Raw genomic sequence first — 19,909 nt, forward strand, 5'->3', positions numbered from 1 at the left:
CTAGAAGCTGCAGGGACATGCTGGTGAGAGCCAGCGAGCCCCCCCTATACCGAAATAAGTGCCACCCCAACCCCCTGCCCCAGCCCTGAGCCCCTTCCCACACACCCAAGCTGCTGCTGCTGGCTCAGGGGCTACCCGGCTAGGGTAGCCCCTGAGCCAGCTGCACTGTCTACTGCAGAAGTCACAGAGGTCACAGAAAGTTATGGTATCTGTGACTTCCATGACAGACACGCAGCCTTAATCGTAAGTAATTAAGTGAGATTTACTGTTTATTTTTATTATACCTTTGGATTGTAGTTTCAACGGTATTCTTAAAATCAGTTGGATAGAAAGATTAATTAAGGTCTGTGGGTTTAAAAGAGATTACTTAAGTCTCAGCTCATATTAATTGCATTTGACAGGGAGAATATGGTGATCCTGGAGAGACAGGACCGAGAGGGCCACCAGGTCAACGGGGAATTCAGGTTTGTGTTTTATTCTCTCCATGGGCAGTGTGTGGCCAAAAGCTAGTTCTTAATTTATAAATTGCCAATCCTGTCGCTTCTCTCTGTCCTCCTCATATTTGGGTTGCTACATAGACACTTAGAATTAATATAGACATTAATAGCTGGAGTAAAGCACAGACAGAAAAAACAGATGATTTAAATATAATGCTCTATTTACAGGGAGACAATGGTGCTGATAGATATGGTGAATCAGGAAACAAAGGAGCAAAGGTAAACATGAAAAAGGAAAAAAAATGGAAACTCTTAACTTGTTTTTACATTATTTTAGTGAGAGTGAAAACTGCAGGGGGAAAAAAGAGTTGTTCCATTATCATTTCTGACTGTAAATCCTGCAATCTGATCCACAGACAGACTTCTGCACTCCCTGACTTCGCAGGGGCTCCATAAAAATCCACTGTATGGATCATGTTGTAAGATTAGGGCCATAGGTTGTAAAGTCATTGGGTGGGGGGGGGGATTGTTGTTTTTATTTGTCTATCAATTGCCGTGTGTGCCTATGGCAACGTAGAAACATTAGAAAATAAGTTATAAATTCTTAAAATTAGAGTAAAAGGTAAAAATATAATAGTAGTAATAACCCTAATTATTTATTGGAGCATTATTTTAATGTTGTTGTTGTAACAATATTTTAATGCTGTCCACACTCAGGAAGATATTGTTCCTGCCCTGAAGGGCTTCCAGTCTAAAAAGACAAGCAACACCTGAAGGGTGAAGGAGCGGGATAGAATCAGATTATATGTCCTTCCGTAGATATATTTTATATAGCTTAGATACATCTTACAGTTAAATAAGTTCACATTTACATATATCATTATTTACAAACCTTCTTTTGAAATGAGAGAAAAATTTCTGCCGCACTAAAACTAATCGGAGAATAGTTTTAATTTATTCCAAGAAATGCTTCCAGTCCCCTCTACTCTGAACTGTGAGGTCTAATATTTTGATATATCAAATCTTTCTGTCATAGCCACAGATGCCTGACAGCCTAGCCAGTGCCCGTTCACTGTACAGTTTCTGTCGGTGTTTAGGAAAAACGAGTAAAGTTATCCTGGAGTATTTCATCTTTGCATTGATAAATTAAAAGGAAGTGACTATGTAATTAGGAGCACATGAATAGCCCAGTAAAGTACAGTGCTTCTTTATATATATTTTAAATGATATACGTCTGAATAAAATAAGGGAGAACAGAACGCTTTTGTCCTGGGTAACTACTGCCAGACTCCCTGAACTTCTCCATCCATGTCTTTTAACCCTATTAATGCAAACCTCACCTTAAACTCCCTTCTTCTGGCAAGCCTATCCCACTTTAGTAACATGCTGTCACACCCTTACTGTGCCTCTTGCCATTCCTCCTCCCCAAATACTTCGTGTTCTAAGGACTTAATCCAGAAAGGTGCTCCCATTGGGAATGTAGGGTAACCCGCACATAGCAGGATTGGGCTCTAAACTTCCTGGTCTGCAGATGTATTTTGGGTGCAATCCAACTCCCATTAAAATCAACGGCTGTCTTTTCATTGACTCAAACAGGAGTTGGATCTGGCCCTTTATGCATCAATTGTATCATTCCGCTTAAATTATAAGCTTCTTGCATCAGGGCAGTGTCATCTTCTGCATTTTGTACAATCCATGTTAGCACCTCAAAAAATAATAGATAGCAACAATAATACTGTTTTCCAGCACATTGCCAGTTTCACTGCCTATTATTGGGTTGTGTCTGATTCTGAAAAGTCAAATATAGTAGAAAAAACTGAGTAGAAATATCAATGTGATGATGATTTTATCTTATTTACTGTAAATAACAGGGACAAAAAGGATTCACTGGAGATATTGGACAGAAGGTATCGTACTTCACATTAATGTTGTAGCTTTCTGATCAATAACCTTGAGTCTCCCCTCCATTACACCACTTTTGCACCAACAGAACTCTGCTGCAGTTAAGTTATGTTGGCATAAAATCAAGATAAGAGTGGAGACTTTAGAGATGGAAATAAGTTTCAATGGTAGAATAAAAGAAACATTCTTGATGTTTCATGGGAAGAAAGTTCTGATTTATCTGTCAACATCTGAAATTCTTTGATACTAAAGGGTTAAAACAATTCTTGTCTGCTCACCTTATTGCTTGGAAATTTTAAACAGTTTTTTTAATTTATCAATTTTAATTATAGTGTGTCATTTCTGAGATTGTTGAAGTCAAATCTTACATTTAGAGATGTGCTTAAACCACAAGTTGAGGACTTCAATAGCTCAGACATAGGTCAGGGGTTTGGGTGGGTAAGATTCTGTGGCCTGCGTTGTGCAGGAGGTCAGACTAGAAGATCATAATGGTCCCTTCTGACCTTAAAGTCTATGAGCCTCTGGGACATGATTTCCTAAATATAGGAATAGCTATGTGTTGTGCCTGCTGGTTTAGGAGTCTGTGTCCCACTTCTTCCTGTCAGTAACATGGAGCAGGTAGCAGATAGTGTCGGCGGTTACAAAGCACAGTTATCCAAAGAAAGTGCTGGAAAAAATCCCCAGATAATATCTTGCACAGCCTTAGGCGCACTCTTGCGTTTTGTTTTGTAGTGTTGTATATGAAGCTGTGTGTGATATACATAGTCTATTGAAGCTATGTGTATGAAAAATACACTATTAACTAGACTTTTTTTGTTTTGTGCTGTGCATTACATATGAAGTATGACATCAATGTGTTGCGTAAGTGATGGTGGAAAATATGCTGATATCTACATATAGACTAACTAAATTCATTGCCTCATCTCCTGAATTACACAAACATTATTTTTCAACCGGTAATTTATAGTAGTACATGGCTGATTAAATTATTAAAAGTACACATTTTGGGGAGATTACCCATTTTGACATATTAAAAGGCTCCAGTTTTTTTAAACGTCAGCCCTAAAAGCAAGTCTGACATGCTCATCCTTAACTATTAGCAGTTCTTTGCAATTGTAAAACCAAACACCCAAAAGACATGTACTGCTGACGTAGCTTCTTTGAGGGAGAATATGTAAAATCAGAAAGAATACATGGGGGAACCTGTAGGCCTAACTAGTCACTTTAAGGTAAAAAGACAAGTTGTTTCTTCCATTCTTTTGTTTTCACTGCAGAATGTGTTTCTGTTGATACTTTAATTGCTCTAGAGTTGAATCAGGGTGAGGAAAGATGACTTTATGCCACCTTTCTACTCTTCTGATCAGTTGTGTCCGAAGGTAACTAGGAGCAGGCTAAGGGCTACTCTAACGTCTCAATCCTTCTCCCATTGACTTCAGTGGTTCCAGATTGGTGTTATCCTCTGCTGCACTGACAGGAATAATCTCCTCCGACAGAGATCACCAGAACATGACCATAATCCACCGTACATCTCGTGCTCCCCTGACAAACACCCTGTCCTGAAGGACGTAGCTGATATATTGCCAGTTACTTCCACTTTATACCACCAGGGGATTGTCCTGCACTAGGGTTATTGTCCAACAGCCCTATTAGGATAGCTCTCCAGCTAGTTGGTTCTCTTTTGAGCTGCTCAAAGTAGCCAGGAAAGGGCTGAGTGTCTGGTGCTGGGAGTCTAAATGTAGTAAGGAGATATTTGGTCCACACCAATAATTTTGCACAACTGGGAATTAACACAGTAAAATATTCAGCCTGGTGTGCTGTACTTTATAAACTTTCTCACAGGTAGATGCCAAAATAAACCTGGCACAAAGAGCATTTTGATATATATATTTTTTTAATTTTAGCAGTGCAAAACAGTTTTCAGTGGAAGGACCAATGAAAAATACTGTTAAAGATAAAAAGTTCTTACATCTCCTCTGATTCTTATACAGTAATAATATGCAATATGGATCAATTGCTTCATTTAATTAAAACTTAACTAAAATAAAGACGGTATTGGGCCAACATCCAATTGTTATAGAAGGGCCTGAGCTGAAAAATTCAAAACAGGATCTCAGGTTTTGGTTCAGCCCATAGTAGAGATAGAGACCAGCTGTGAAATTTGGATCCTTATCTGGGTTTGGACTATGAACTTGTCTCCTCAAAGTTCAGACATGTTTCAGATCCAGACTTTAGTTTGAGTCCATCTTTAAAAATCAATATATTTCCAAAGCAATTAGGTTAGGGGCAAATTGCCCCTTGCTTTTCTGCAGGCAGAGAGGCTGTGACCACAGCCAGACCAATAAGGTTTCACTGCACAGGGGCTGTGATAGGATATGAACAGTGAATGCTGAGGTCTGCATCCCAATACTGAGAAGTCCCTAATAAGTTCTCAAGCAGCATTTTTCTTACTTTGCCTATCTGTAAATGTCTGTTATTGATGGAAATACTTTTTTAATCAGTTTGTGTATGTACAGAGAAATTGACATTTACATATAAAAATCTAATCCTTCCAAGTTATGGAATTGGTATTTGACGTGGAAGGTAGACTGGGAAGGGGGTGTGGAGGGTCAGTGTTTAGGACCATTATATGTTAACAAAAACCATCAGTGGTGGAGTATTAGCATCCTAAATAGACAAGCACTTCCATATGGAAAGAATAAGAATTTAAATATTCCCCATTGACTTAGCAAAATGTGTATTTTCTGAAAGAATCTTTTGGGGGGGGGGGAGCGAGACCACACACAGTGCTACTTGTATATATTTATGTATATACCTATTTCATATCCGTCTTTGCACTCTTAAAAGTGAGATGTATGAATGGAAGAATAAACAGCAAGCACCATTTCTTGAGTTATTCACATTTTTGTTTTAATGAATATCCATTTTCACATTTTAATTTTGCTGTATCTAATTAATTAGGGTGAAATTGGAGATCCAGGAGTTCCAGGAGAACCTGGACCAAAAGGAATCAGAGGACAAATGGCAAGCACCCTTTTATGAATATTGATTTGTCTTGAGATTGGCTTGTTAATGCAGAAATCACATGTAATTTTTTCTTGCCCGGGTGATAGAAATCTGTTTTAAATGGATATCTTTTAACATGCTGAATGTATGTGTATTACATCTGTTGTAAGCACAATAGTCCAGATCCCGCACTCTGTTGCAGTTGCTTTGTACACCACTAGCACGTCTAAAACTGGTGTAGCCAGCTATGGAAGATCAACCTAGTGCAAGAGGCGGCCTCCAGTGGCCTATAGCTGGATGCCATGTCTGTCTCTTCGGACCAGTGTAATGGGCCACTACCTTGAATGGTCCCTTACAATCTGTGCTAACTACTTATGCTGAACAATCTGTTCCGCCTTGCCTTTTGCTGTGACGCTGGGAGTACCTTTCCCAGACCTGAAAAAGAGCTCAGTGTGGCTTTAAAGCTTGTCTCTCACCAAGAAAATTTGGTCCAATAAAAGATATTCCCTTGCCCACCTTGTCTGTCTTTGGACCTAGAACTAAATAAGCTCATAGACGAGAGGTCCATCAATGGCTATTAGCCAGGATGGGCAGGAATGGTATCCCTAGCCTCTGTTTGCCAGAAGCTGGGAATGGGAGATGGGATGAATTACCCGTTCTGCTCATTCCCTCTGGGGCATTTGGCATTGGCCACTGCCAGAAGACCCAGTACTGGGCTAGATGGACCATTTGCCTGACCCCATGTGGCCGTTCTTTTGTTCTTATGACCAATGGCAACGTGAATAATTTACACTGGAAGACTGGTGTAGCACAGAGCTGGCTCCAAATCAGGGAAACACAACGTCTAATTATTTTATAGAAATCCTGTGGAGGGCTAATGGTATGGGGACGTCAGAGTGGGCGGGGGCATATTTTGTTGCTGTTTTTATTGGCTGAGACATTAACATTTCTTATTGTATTATGCTCCTTATGAATAGTTAAGTTTAATTGTTTCAGGGTTGCTAGAGCTCATATAAGTGATTTTTTATATTTTAAATTGTAATTATAAATGAGTTACTTCAGAGTTACTAGTTTGAAAGAGTCTGATAGATGGCCAAGTCTTCTTCATTTAATAGGCCAAGGTAAACAAAACACTTCTTTTGGGGTAATTGTTTCCTGTTTAACTGTGTTTTCAGCTCCTCTGACAAAGGAAGGGCAAAGTCGTAGTAGTACTTTTGCATTATAAGTTACCCATGCAAATTGCTAACCTTTTTCAATGCTTGTTTTTGTAGTTATCACACTATATGACTTATTTTTTTCCCTCACTTCAGACTGATCTTGCTCCCTCTGAAATCAGACTTTTGCCTTTTAACTTCAATGGGAGCTGGATTGGGTGCTTGACTTCATTTTGGGGGGGGGGGGGATTGGTAAATGTAAATTGTTATTGGTTAAATATTACACATGACATGGTGCCCATTATCCATTAATTTCTAACACAGGGTAAAATTTTCAAAAGCACCTGAGTGATTTAGGAACCTCAGTTCTATTGAACGTCAGTGAAACCTTATACCCCAAAAGAACTTAGAGCCTTATGAAAATTTTGCCAACAGATGTTAGTAAACCAGTAGAGGCAGCATGCCATTGGGGTTATAAATGTATACGTTGTGCTACGGTAGTTTAATTGGTAGCACTTCTGGGCCAGAAGAAGCTTTTCTGAAATACAGTCAGTTCCCTTTTCAAGAGCCAGGTCCTTGGTCATGCTAAGGTCACTGTCTGCTGCTGGAGCTGTGCAATATGACCTTAAAATGGTGTTCAAATGGTGTGCCAGCATGGGAGGAGAACCTTGGACCAACATAGCTAAGAACATAAGAATGGCCATACTGGGTCAGACCAAAGGTCCATCCTATCTACCAACAGTGACCAATGCCAGGTGCCCCAGAGGGAGTGAACCTAACAGGCAATGATCAAGTGATCGATCTCTCTCTCTCTCCTGCCATCCATCTCCACCCTCTGACAAACAGAGGCTAGGGACACCATTCCTTACCCATCCTGGTTAATAGCTATTAATGGATTTAACTTCCATGAATTTATCTAGTTCTCTTTTAAACCCTGTTATAGTCCTAGCCTTCACAACCTCCTCAGGCAAGGAGTTCCACAGGTTGACTATGTGCTGCATGAAGAAGAACTTCCTTTTATTTGTTTTAAATCTGCTGCCCATTAATTTCATTTGGTGGCCCCTAGTTCTTGTATTATGGGAACAAGGAAATAACTTTTCCTTATCCACTTTCTCCACACCACTCATGATTTTATATACCTCTATCATATCCCCCCTTAGTCTCCTCCTCTTTTTCCAAGCTGAAAAGTCCTAGCCTCTTTAATCTCCTCATATGGGACCTGTTCCAAACCCCTAATCATTTCATTTGCCCTTTTCTGAACTTTTTTTAAATGCCAGTATATCTTTTTTGAGATGAGGAGACCACATCTGTACGCAGTATTCAAGATGTGAGCGTATCATGGATTTATATAAGGGCGATAAGATATTCTCCATCTTATTCTCTATCCCTTTTTTAATGATTCTTAACATCCTGTATGCTTTTTTGACTGCCGCTGCACACTGCGTGGATGTCTTCAGAGAACTATCCACGATAACTCCAAGATCTGTTTCCTGATTAGTTGTAGCTAAATTAGCCCCCATCATATTGTATGTATAGTTGGGGTTATTTTTTCAAATGTGCATTACTTAACATTTATCCACATCAAATTTCATTTGCCATTTTGTTGCCCAATCACTTAGTTTTGTGAGATCTTTTTGAAGTTCTTCACAGTCTGCTTTGGTCTTAACTATCTTGAGCAGTTTAGTATCATCTGCAAACTTTGCCACCTCACTGTTTACCCCTTTCTTCAGATCATTTATGAATAAGTTGAATGGCATTGGTCCTAGAACTGATCCTTGGGGAACACCACTAGTTACCCCTCTCCATTCTGAAAATTTACCATTTATTCCTGCCCTTTGTTCCCTGTCTTTTTAACCAGTTCTCAATCCATGAAAGGATCTTCCCTCTTATCCCATGACAACTTAATTTACGTAAGAGCCTTTGGTGAGGGACCTTTCTGGAAATCTAAGTACACTATGTCCACTGGATCCCTCTTGTCCACATGTGTGTTGACCCCTTCAAAGAACTCTAATAGATTAGTAAGACATGATTTCTCTTTACAGAAACCATATTAACTTGTTGGGTAAAAGTCATGTTCTTCTATGTGTCTGACAATTTTATTCTTTACTATTGTTTCCACTAATTGCCCAGTACTGACGTTAGACTTACTGGTCTGTAATTGCTGGGATCACCTCTTGAGCCCTTTTTAAATATTGGCGTTACATTAGGTATCTTCCAGTCACTGGGTACAGAAGCTGATTTAAAGGACAGGTTACAAACGATAGTTAATAGTTCCGCAATTTCACATTTGAATTCTTTCAGAACTCTTGGGTGAATGCCATCTGGTCCTGGGGACTTGTTACTGTCAAGTTTATCAATTAATTCCAAAACCACCTCTAGTGACACTTCAATCTGTGATAGTTCCTCAGATTTGTCACCTACAAAGGACAGGTCAGGTTTGGGAAATTCCCTAACATCCTCAGCCATGAAGATTAAAGCAAAGAATTCATTTAGTTTCTCTGCAATGACTTTATTGTCTTTAAGTGCTCCTTTTGTATCTCGATTGTCCAGGGGCCCCACTGGTTGTTTAGCAGGTTTCCTGCTTCTGATGTAATTAAACATTTTATTATTATCTTTTGAGTTTTTAGCTAACTGTTCTTCAAACTCCTTTTTGGCATTTCTTATTACATTTTTACACTTAATTTGGCAGTGTTTATGCTCCTTGCTATTTACCTCAGTAGGATTTGACTTCCACTTTTTAGAAGATGCCTTTTTATTTCACTGCTTCTTTTATATGGCTGTTAAGCCACGGTGGCTTTTTTTTTTTTTTTTTAGTTCTTTTACTGTGTTTTTTTAATTTGGGGTATACATTTAAGTTGGGCCTCTATTATGGCGTCTTTAAAAAGTGTCCATGCAGCTTTCAGGGATTTCACTCTAGTCACTGTACTTTTTTAATTTCTGTTTAACTAACCTCCTCATTTTTGCATATTTCCCCTTTCTGAAATTAAATGCCACAGTGTTAGGCTGTTAAGGTGTTCTTCCCACCACAGGAAGGTTAAATGTTATTATATTATGGTCACTATTTCCAAGCGGTCCTGTTATAGTTGCCTCTTGGATCAGATCCTGCGCTCCACTCAGGACTAAATCGAGAATTGCCTCTCCCCTTGTGGGTTCCTGTACCAGCTGCTCCAAGAAGCAGTCATTTAAAGTATCGAGAAAATTTGTCTCTGCATTTCTTCCTGAGGTGACATGTACCCAGTCAATATGGGGATAATTGAAATCCCCCACGATTATTGAGTTTTTTATTGTGATACCCTCTCTAAGGTCCCTTAGCATTTCATCATCACTATCATTGTCCTGGTCAGGTGGTCGATAAGAATATAACAGTAGGGATCTATATTAGAGCATGGAATTACTATCCATAGAGATTCTATGGAACATGTGGATTCATTTAAGATTTTTACTTCATTTGATTCTACATTTTCTTTCACATATAATGCCACTTCTTCTGCCCCCCTCTCCCCAACCTGCTCTGTCCTTCCGATATATTTTGTACCCCGGGATGATTGTGTCCCATTGATTGTCCCCACTCCACCAGGTTTCTGTGATGCCTATTATATCAATATCCTCCTTTTAACACGAGGCACTCTAGTTCACCCATCTTATTATTTAGACTTCTAGCATTTGTGTACAAGCACTTTAAAAACTTGTCACTGTTTATTTGTCTGCCCTTTTCTGATGTCAGATTCTTTTTTTATTTGAATGTTTCTCATCTGATCTGGCCCATACTTTATCCTCTTCCATCCTCTCCTCCTGACTAGAACCTAGAGAATCTCTATCAATAGACTCTCGTCTAAGAGAAGTCTCTGTCCGATCCACATGCTCTGCTGCAGCAATCGGCTTTCCCCCGTCTCTTAGTTTAAAAGCTGCTCTGCAACCTTTTCAATGTTAAGTGCCAGCAATCTGGATCCACCTTGGTTTAGATGGAGCCCATCCTTCCTGTATAGGCTCCCCCTATCCCCAAAGTTTCCCCAGTTCCTAATAAATCTGAACCCCTCCTCTCTACACCATCGTCTCAGCCACACATTGAGACTCTGAAGCTGGCTTTACTTCCGCTGCACTCGTTCCCCGATGCAGAGGTTGTGTCAGGGATGGCTGAAATTGTTTAGGGGTGCATAGCTAGGGATCAAGGGAGTGGGACACTTGTGTAGCACTTCCTATCCAAGGATATCAAAGCACTTTACAAATCTGAATGAATTTAGCCTCCGTGTCTTTGTGAGGTGCAGGCAGGCAAGTGGTGGTGTTCCCATTTTACCATGAGGAAACTGAGTCACAGAGAAGCTAACTGACTTTCCCAAGGTTACACAGAGTCCATAGTAGAGGTGGGAGTAGAATCCCTGTCTCCTGAGTGACTGTGCAGGAAGCATTGCTAGCATTCAGCTGAACCACCCAAAGAAAAGCAGTAGTATGCTGCCATCCTATTTTTCTTCTTTTAAAAATGGTTATATGTGAAAATATATAGGGCCTGCTTCTCTTCTCACCCAGCTATAAATCAGGAGTATATCCATCGAACTGAATGGAGTTAAACTGGTGTAAAACTGGCATTAATGAAATGGAGAACGGGGCCCTAGAGTAGAAAAGTATGCAATAGTATCATAACTGCTGTATATACCATTTGTAGAGTGTCTGTCTGTCTAATTTATGCCAATGTTTCCAGGGTCCTCCAGGTCCTCCTGGTCCAGAGGGATTTCCAGGGGACAAGGGATTTCCAGGACCCAGGGTATGAATTGACCACGTAAAGTGTATGTAATTTTATTTGCATGAAAAGGTACTCCCTTTAAATTTGAAGTTGAGGAGAGGTGATTTTTTTTCCCTTTCTCGGGCTACAGTATGTATTCAATAGTCTAAATCATTAAGACACTCCCATTTTGGGGTGCCGGAGGTAGGTATATTGTAAGCTGCTTGGTGATGTCACTTTGAAAATGCTAATTCTGTGTTTTCACCAGCAATATGACAATAGGTTTGTGTGTTTATTTGTATATCAAATTATGTTACAATATTTGAACTAAAATTCTAAGGGTCAGATTTTAGAAAAAAAGAGACCCAAAGTCTATGCATGTAATTGTGTGACTGAATTTTCACACTATTGCAACTGAAAGCACAAATTGGGTATTTGCATGTGCAAATCACTATTTAGATGCCCAAATCTAATTTTGCATGCAAATCTAGACAACTATTTAAATGCCTAATTGTACTTAAAATGTAGGTGCAACCTTTTTACCTTTGGAGCTTGGGCCTCGACTGAAAACTGGCAATGAAAGAAAACACGTGTTGCAATATTTTTTAAAAATTAGGAACATATATCTGGTTTTTGGAATTTTTTCTAGCCATGTCTGAAGTTTGCAGCTTATGGCTGTTTTCTGATAGTTTTGTAATATCAGTCTGGAATTAAAAGATCCCAATAAAAGTGAGCTGAGATTTCACTCATCTCAAAAATTGAATCTGGACTCCACTCAAATCTAATTTTTGTTTGTAATCATTACTTGGGCATAAGCAGTGGTAATGTCACACAAAGATATATTGGACTGATGCTTAGGGGCAGCAACATTACACCTGATTTTCAAAGGTGCTAAGAACTTGGATTCCCATATATATAAATTATTAATTCTTCTCTCTCCCCAAAGCCCATTTAAAATAAAATGTTTCTGTTTGGGTATCATGATCCCAGCATTCTGGAACTTCAATTGCCACCATAGCATAACACAAATATTAAATGAAAAGAGAAAATATAGCAGAACTTGATTGTACTATATGATTGTCTTGTTGTACAAGAAATTCTTGCAGTTGAATTTTTAAAATTATCCAGGCAGTTGAAAGCTTTGAATTATCTAGTAATCTACAATCTTGTTCTTATAGGGCGCTAAAGGAACAATGGGACTGCGCCCTCCTCCCGTATGTATCTCTGGCGTGTTTCTATATTCATTATACATTTAGAAATAAACCACTTCATCAGCTAAGAATTCCTTTCTTTCTCCTTGTTTTGTTTCTGTTCTGCAGCCATGTGAAGTCATTGACTATGTGCGTAGACACAGCCGTAAGTACTACATCTTGCTTATAAAATTGCATCACCCAAAGGGTCAGCACTTGAAGTGATATTTTAGGGAAAGAAAATCAAGTTCTAGCGACCACTTCTTTTTCAATTTACAGACTTAACGGCCATTTACATGCAAAAGAGAGAGTTACTGCTTGACAAGTAAAGAGCCTTCATTTCAGAGAGAGTATTTTTAGCTCACAGTAGATCCTTTTTATGATGCTGTTTTAGCTGTGTTTGTACCATGCACTAAGTGAATCGGTGAATGTCTATCGATTCTAGTAATCAGTCGGTAACTCTGCATGATCATTTCTAACATACTTCTCTGATTTTCTTTGAAAGCTCACAAATTACGAAACAAACAAAAAACCCTCTTTTGAAATATAAGACTATTTTAAATGGCAATAGCTGTTATAGGGATCTGTGTTCCCTTTGTTGTGCATAAAATAGCCTTCATGGAAATTAGGTGCTTGGGGCACTTGGAAAGGACTAGTGTCCATATGAATAATGAAGATGCCCCAAGTGTCCTTAAGGGAAGATCAGGAAGTAAATTACATTATTTTATGTTTATCAATCTTAAATACAGATTACTCATATGACTAATCTTGATCTTCAGTGAAAGTTCAGCTGAGCTGGGCTAAGCAGAGAATATTTGAGAAAACATTAGAATGTTTCAGTCCAATGTCTCAAACCATGGAATTTGCCAAAACAAATTCAGGAGTTTGGATAATTTGCTGAGTTGTATCTATTTCTCTGAACTCTGTTAGAAACCAAGGACCATAGACATCCACAATAAGAACATGCAATGCAAATTAAGGGACAGAAGCTGAACTCCCTGTGCACTTAACAACTTCCATTGAAACCACTGAGTGTTTTGCATACACAGGGTATGCTGTAAAATTATAGGTGTGCAATCCATGACACCACAAAAACAACAAGGTGTCTGGTGGCGACTTAGACTAGCAGATTTATTTAGGCATACACTTTTGTGGTTCAAAAACCCACTTCAGATGCATGGAGTGAAAATTACAGATAGAGGCATAAATATATATTAGCACGTGAAGAGAAGGAAGTTACCTTGCAAGTGGAGAACCGATGTTGAAGGCCAATTTAGTCAGGGTGGATGTGGTCCACTCCCAATAATTGAGGAGGAGGTGTCAATACCAAGAGAGGGAAAATTGCTTTTGTAGTGAGCCAGCCACTCCCAGTCCCTATTCCCAGGACACTACATGTTTTCTTTTTTAAAGAGATTTTAAGATTTTTTTTTTTTTAAACATGCTGTATAATATTTTTTCCCCTTCTTCTTTAGCTTGTTGGCAGGGTGAGTACTGTTTATTATTATATTGTTCTAACTAAAATCTTAAAATGTATCAATGTGTCTGGGAAGATGGTTTAGGTAAAGACCTCACTTGTGATCTGGAGTTTCACTCCTTTAAGCTCCCCACCTGCTGATAGATCAGCCACTGTTTGTCTCTGACTAACTAAGCAAAACAACTGTAGTTCTGCAATTCTGTAAAGAGAGCATGCCCCTCATTCCCTGCCCATCAGATCACTACTACTTAATTTGTCAGACTTCTCTTCCAATAGGCACCCGTCCCTTTCTGCTTTATTTCCTCATTGATAGCTTGCCCCTGAGCATGCTCTACTGATGCACATTTTAAAATAAATATTCACTCTGCTTTACCTTTTTTTTTTTTTTTTTTTTTTTTTTTTTTGAGAACTTCAGGTCAGCTAGTTCTGGCTATGTGAATCCCCATTACCTAATATTGTATCTGCAGTGTTCAGTGACTAGATAAGACAACGTAAACTAGAGTTCAGTTGATCCCTATCTTGCTTTTCAGCTACAGCTAGAAAAAAACAAGAAAATAACACTTAGCTCCTGGCCCTGTGTCCTTCTGAGTTATTCTAGTTCCTTTGTGACCTGATGTTAAGAGGTTCTGAACATCTGCATTTCCATTCAATGCAGTGGGAGATGTGGATGATCAGCAGCTCTGAAATTTAGGCCATTACCATAAAGATACTTATGGTGCATCTCTCTGGATTACTTGCCTTTTAAGCACTAAAACTGTGAATTATGTCACTTAGCCTGCAGCCCTCACATGAGTAACTTTTGTGCAGAGATAAAATAAAGGTTTTACCTCTATGGTTCTTTGAGGTTTTCTCACGTTTGTGGGAATTGCAGGATGATTTGGCCTTAAAACGTCGTTCGTCCTCCTCAATATCTGATGAAGTACCTAGCATCTGAGGCAACTTTGCAAATAAATATACTTTGAGGGGAGATCCCTTGGGAAAACCTACCCTATTTTCTTCTCCTCTCACTCTCAGAAGTTCTCATTGACCTTCTCAGAGTGCTACTTTTATACTCTCAATTTTCAAGGTCCTGCTTTGAGTCCTCCACTATGGGATAAAGAGGATTGGACATGTGATTAGAAAGGGGCCATCAGTGCTTCTCTTTAACTGGTCAGAGTGATTGTTGTGTGTGATTGCTGCATCCACAGCAGGAATGAGAAACCAGTATTCTTCCTTTAATCAAGAATTTCTTCACATTGAGTATCAGAGGGGTAGCCGTGTTAGCCTGAATCTGTAAAAAGCAACAGAGGCTCCTGTGGCACCTTTAAGACTAAACAGAAGTATTGGAGCATAAGCTTTTGTGGGGGAATGCCCACTTCATCGGACGCCTGATGCGTCTGATGAAGTGGGCATTCACCCACGAAAGCTTATGCTCCCAATACTTCTGTTTAGTCTTAAAGGTGCCACAGGACCCTCTGTTGCTTTTCACATTGAGTGTCAGCCTTGACAACTATTCACACTTACGAGTTTGCTGTTGTCACAGTCTGCATATATTTGCATTTTCAGATGTACTGAAGTTGGTAGGATCATGCACTGAACCAAAAAGGAGGATATATTCTTCTTTTAGTTTAATTTCCACAAATCTTTTAAGTTTACGGTCCAGCCCATCACTGATTCCCATTGTATGAATATTTTCAGCTTATATTCTCATGGCCTTTTCTTGTATGTTTCTGATTTGCTTCTTGGTGTATTAGCATACTCAATTGTTTGCATCGTTTGTCTTTGACATTGGTAAAGCCCCCATAGAGCTAATCTCCTGGAATGTTACTATTACCAATTCCAAAGCATTCCTGGGACTGGAGAAGGGGTCCTGACCTACTACGTTTGGTCAGTTAGACTGTTGAAAGCGTATGATGAGAAACTTTGCTTGAATTTGATATAGTTTAAGTGAGGCAGCAGTAGCATTTGAACTTTACTTTCTTGTGATAATTTCTGATTCTTATGCTTCATTTCTTGTATTGACTTAAAATCTCTCTTTGTAGTTAATAAACTTGTTTTATTGTTTTTATTTAATCCTGTGTTCTGATGCAAAGGAAAGATGGGAAGGATAATAAGAGGACAATATGGCTCCATGAGGAGCTCTTTAATAACCTGTCAATCAAAAAGGAATCCTACAAAGAGTGGAAACATGGACAATTACAAAAGAATAGCGCAAGCACGTAGGGACAAAATCAGAAAGGCTAAGGCACAAAATGTACAAAGGACATAAAAGGCAATAACAAGCGGTTCTAAAAATACATTAGGAGAAGAGAAAGATGAAGGAAAGTGTAGGAAAGTTGTGAAAAATAGCTAGGAACTGGACGGCATGAAGAAGGCTGCAGTGTTTAATGCCTGTTTTGCTTCAGTTTTTTCTAAAAAGGTAAACTGTGACCAGATGCTTAACACAATTAATATTAACAAGGGGGAAGGAACACAAGCCAAAATAGGGGGAAGAACAAGCTAAAGAATATTTAGGTATGTAAGATGTATTCAAGTCAGCAGGCCCTGATGAAATTCACCCTCTGGTACTTAAGGAACTAGGCTGAAGGCATCTTGGAACCATTAGTGATTAGCTTTCAGAAGTCATGGAAGTTGGGTGAGGTCCCAGAGGGCTGCAGAAGGGCAAACATAGCACTTATCTTTACAAAGGGGAACAAAGAGGACCCAGGGAATTATAGACCTAATTTCAATATCAGGAAAGATACTGGAACAAATTATAAAACAATCAATTTGTAAGCACCTAGAGGATAACAGGATTATAAACATAGCCAACATATATTTGTCAAGAACAAATCATGCCTAACCGACCTAATATTCTTCTTTGACAGGGTTACTGGACTAGTGGATAGGCCGGAAGCAGTAAACGAGATAGATCTTGATTTTAGTAGGGCTTTTGACACAGTCCCACATGACATTCTCATAAACAAGTTAGGGAAATATGATTTAAATAAAATAATTAAACTAGTTGAATGATAACTAGTCTTTGAATAGAGTCTATGGTCCACTGTCAAAGTGGGGAGACTTATCTAGTGGGGTCATGCAGAGGTCTGACCTAGGTCCAGCACTATTCAACATTTTCATTAAATGACTTGGACAATGGAGTGAAGGTTATACTTATAAAATTTGCAGATGACACCAAGCTGGGAGGGGTTGCAAGCACTTTGGAAGACAGGATTAGAATTCAAAATGACCTTGAGAAATTGGAGAATTGGTCTGAAATCAACAAGATGAAATACAATAAATACAAGTGCAAAGTATTACATTTAGAATAAATAAAAATGCACAGTTACAAAATGGGAAATCGCTGGCTAGGTGGTGGCGCTACTGAAAAGGATATGGGGGTGATAGTGGATCACAAATTGAATGAGTCGTCAATGTGATGCAGTTGCAAAAAAGGCTAATATTCTGGGATATATTAACAGGAGTGTCATATGTAAGACACCCAGTTATGTCTGTGTGTGTTGCAGCCAGCCACACCTTGGCTCTTACCAGCCTTAGTTATACTGCAGGGTGATCCCCAGACACCCCCAGTCATAGACTTTTTTTTTCCCTGGAAATGTATGTCCTGTACAGCCCAGCCCCCTCCTGCACAATAGAAGTATATGTATAGTCTATTATTGCTTTAATAGAAATAATATGCACTTAACTTGCCATCCCAAATGGCATTTAAGATAGTTTGCTGTTGCGCCTTCAATACCGTCTCTTTGAGAAACTTCTGCTTCACACCGCTCAAGTAAACTCCTTTAGCCCTTAGATTTTCTTCCCACGGGACCTTATCTACCAGTTCTCTTAGTTTTGTTAAAATCATTTTGGTGTTCCTCTTTTCTCAGAGTTTTCTCTTACAACAACCTTTGGGTACCATCGTGGTCGTCTTTATGGCCCGTACCATGAGCTTAGATTACTATTTCCTTTCCATTCACTAGCTTTATTTTCAGCTGTCTTTCCTAATGTCATATGCCTCTACTACCATTTGGAGTCACTAAACACATTGAAATCTATTTAAACATAGAAGTACCCCATGCTTTTCCACAGCTTAGTGTTGCATTTAAGTAAAGTACAATAGACATGGTAGGCCCCATTGTGCCTGATGAGCATGGAGCTGGGGCCAGTACAGAACCACGTTACCACAGAGAGAGCTCCAGGAGTGATTGTGCCTCAGGAAATGCAATCCCTCCTGGACCTTCCAGACAGGAAGGGAAGTGCTCCATAATCCGCCCTCTGCACCCAGCCAGTTTCGCAAACCTTTTTGTGGCATGGAAGGGGGCAAAACTATGACTTTGGCTTCTCCCTGCCTTTGCCTCCCTTCCCCCCTACTCGAAGGAGTACAGGGACTGCAGTTGTGTCCAGCACCTGCACTCCTCAGTGCAGTGTCTGAAAGTCTCATTGCATTCCTGAACTATGCCCCAGCATGACTTGCCCTTGTATCATTTTCTGGAGAGAGTCCCTAGATAGCCTGATACAATGCTGCCTGCTATCTCGGGAAAGCAAAATTAAGTAGTTATTAATCACTTTTTAAATTAGCTTGTATTTTTTATCCTGTGTGATTTGTATAACAACTGTTTTTATCGTCTAGAAAAACCGGAATGCCCAGTATATCCAACGGAACTAGTGTTTGCTTTGGACATATCCCAGGATGTCACATCCCAGTTATTTGAAAGAATGAGAGAGATTGTAATATCAGTAGTGAATGCCACCAAAATTAGAGACAGCAACTGCCCAGTGGGAGCTAGAGTCGCTGTTGTGTCCTACAATTCCAACACTCATTATCTGATCCGCTTCTCCGAGTTCTACAACAAGAATCAGCTCCTCAACAAACTTAATAATCTGGCTTATGAGAGATCCTCAAGCAAACGGGATATTGCCAGAGCAATGGGATTTGTTGCCAGGAATATTTTCAAGCGAACTCGCCAAGGTCCTAATGTGAGAAAAGTAGCAGTGTTTTTCAGCAATGGGCCGTCTGCAGATGAATTTTCTATTAACACAGCAGTTCTGGAGTACACTGCATTTGATATTGTTCCAGTAGTTATCGCTTTTAATGATGTTCCCCTCATCAGTCGTGCTTTTGCGGTAAGACATCCACTAACGTTTTCTTTTTGATGTTCAGTAACAAGACTTTGTATTTCACAGCCTTCAAAACAGAGTGGGCCACATTCATCCTTTGGTGTAACTCCATTATCTTCAGTGGAGTTACACCCAAGACAGATCTGGCCCATTGTATTGGTTATTTGTGATTATATCTGGGGTCAAATCCTGCAACACTTACATGAATAGTCCTTATTAATGCTAGTGATTCCATTCAAGTCAGTAGAACTACTTTTATAGGGATTATGCATCTGATGAACATTGTAGGACTTGGTGCTTAATCAGAGTTTTTAATACATTCAAGAAAACCCGGCCTGATTCTCCACTGCCTTACACCTTACATTGTCTGTCATTTACCCCTGTGGAAAGGTGAGTGCAGACTAGCAGTAAAACAGTACCAAACCCGAACAGTGGTGTTTTCCACTCACTCTGCCTGGGGGGTAAATGACTACACCAGGGGCAAGGCAGTGGAGAATCAAACCCAATGTGCTTGAAAACTGTAGCGTTCACTACCAAAGCAATGTGTTTGTGGGACTATTAGCATTTGTGACAAGGAAATCTAAAGATAACAGGGTTGCATAGTTGTAGCTGAGGGAATAATTCAGCCTGCAGAACCGTTATTAGTATTGATGGTGTGTGAAATGGGAACAACCCAAGTTGACTGTCAATAGCTAAGCTGAGTTGGTGAGGAGCAAGACAAAAAAAGTATTTTCTTGCAAACTGTGCAGATTTGGTATGGAAATCACGGTGGCACACTGAATATAAAGACCCACACTTCAGTCATTGTTTTGGGGTAGCAGAGCAATTTCTGAGCTGGATTTAGCAACAGGAACAAATCAAAGAGCAGATCTGTGCAATGTGGCTAAGTTGCATAGCTGTAGGAACAGTATGTTTGGATTTCTATATATATATTTTTTTTTCTTATTTTAACA

The 19,909-nt window shown here is 39.4% G+C and overlaps 1 protein-coding gene across 1 annotated transcript in view; it reads left to right on the forward strand.

Moving 5' to 3' along the window:
* The window catches only part of LOC101953884 (collagen alpha-6(VI) chain), a 298,199-nt gene that overhangs the window by 267,219 nt on the left and 11,071 nt on the right, over nt 1-19,909 (forward strand). The window contains exons 25-32 of the mRNA XM_065583599.1: nt 402-464; nt 666-716; nt 2,309-2,344; nt 5,298-5,360; nt 11,193-11,255; nt 12,392-12,427; nt 12,533-12,569; nt 18,469-18,962. Of these exons, the coding sequence (XP_065439671.1) occupies nt 402-464; nt 666-716; nt 2,309-2,344; nt 5,298-5,360; nt 11,193-11,255; nt 12,392-12,427; nt 12,533-12,569; nt 18,469-18,962 (843 nt within the window). The remainder of the gene's footprint in view (nt 1-401; nt 465-665; nt 717-2,308; nt 2,345-5,297; nt 5,361-11,192; nt 11,256-12,391; nt 12,428-12,532; nt 12,570-18,468; nt 18,963-19,909) is intronic.

The sequence above is a fragment of the Chrysemys picta genome, chromosome 2 (genome assembly GCF_011386835.1).
Source record: "Chrysemys picta bellii isolate R12L10 chromosome 2, ASM1138683v2, whole genome shotgun sequence".
Classification (NCBI taxonomy): domain Eukaryota; kingdom Metazoa; phylum Chordata; order Testudines; family Emydidae; genus Chrysemys; species Chrysemys picta.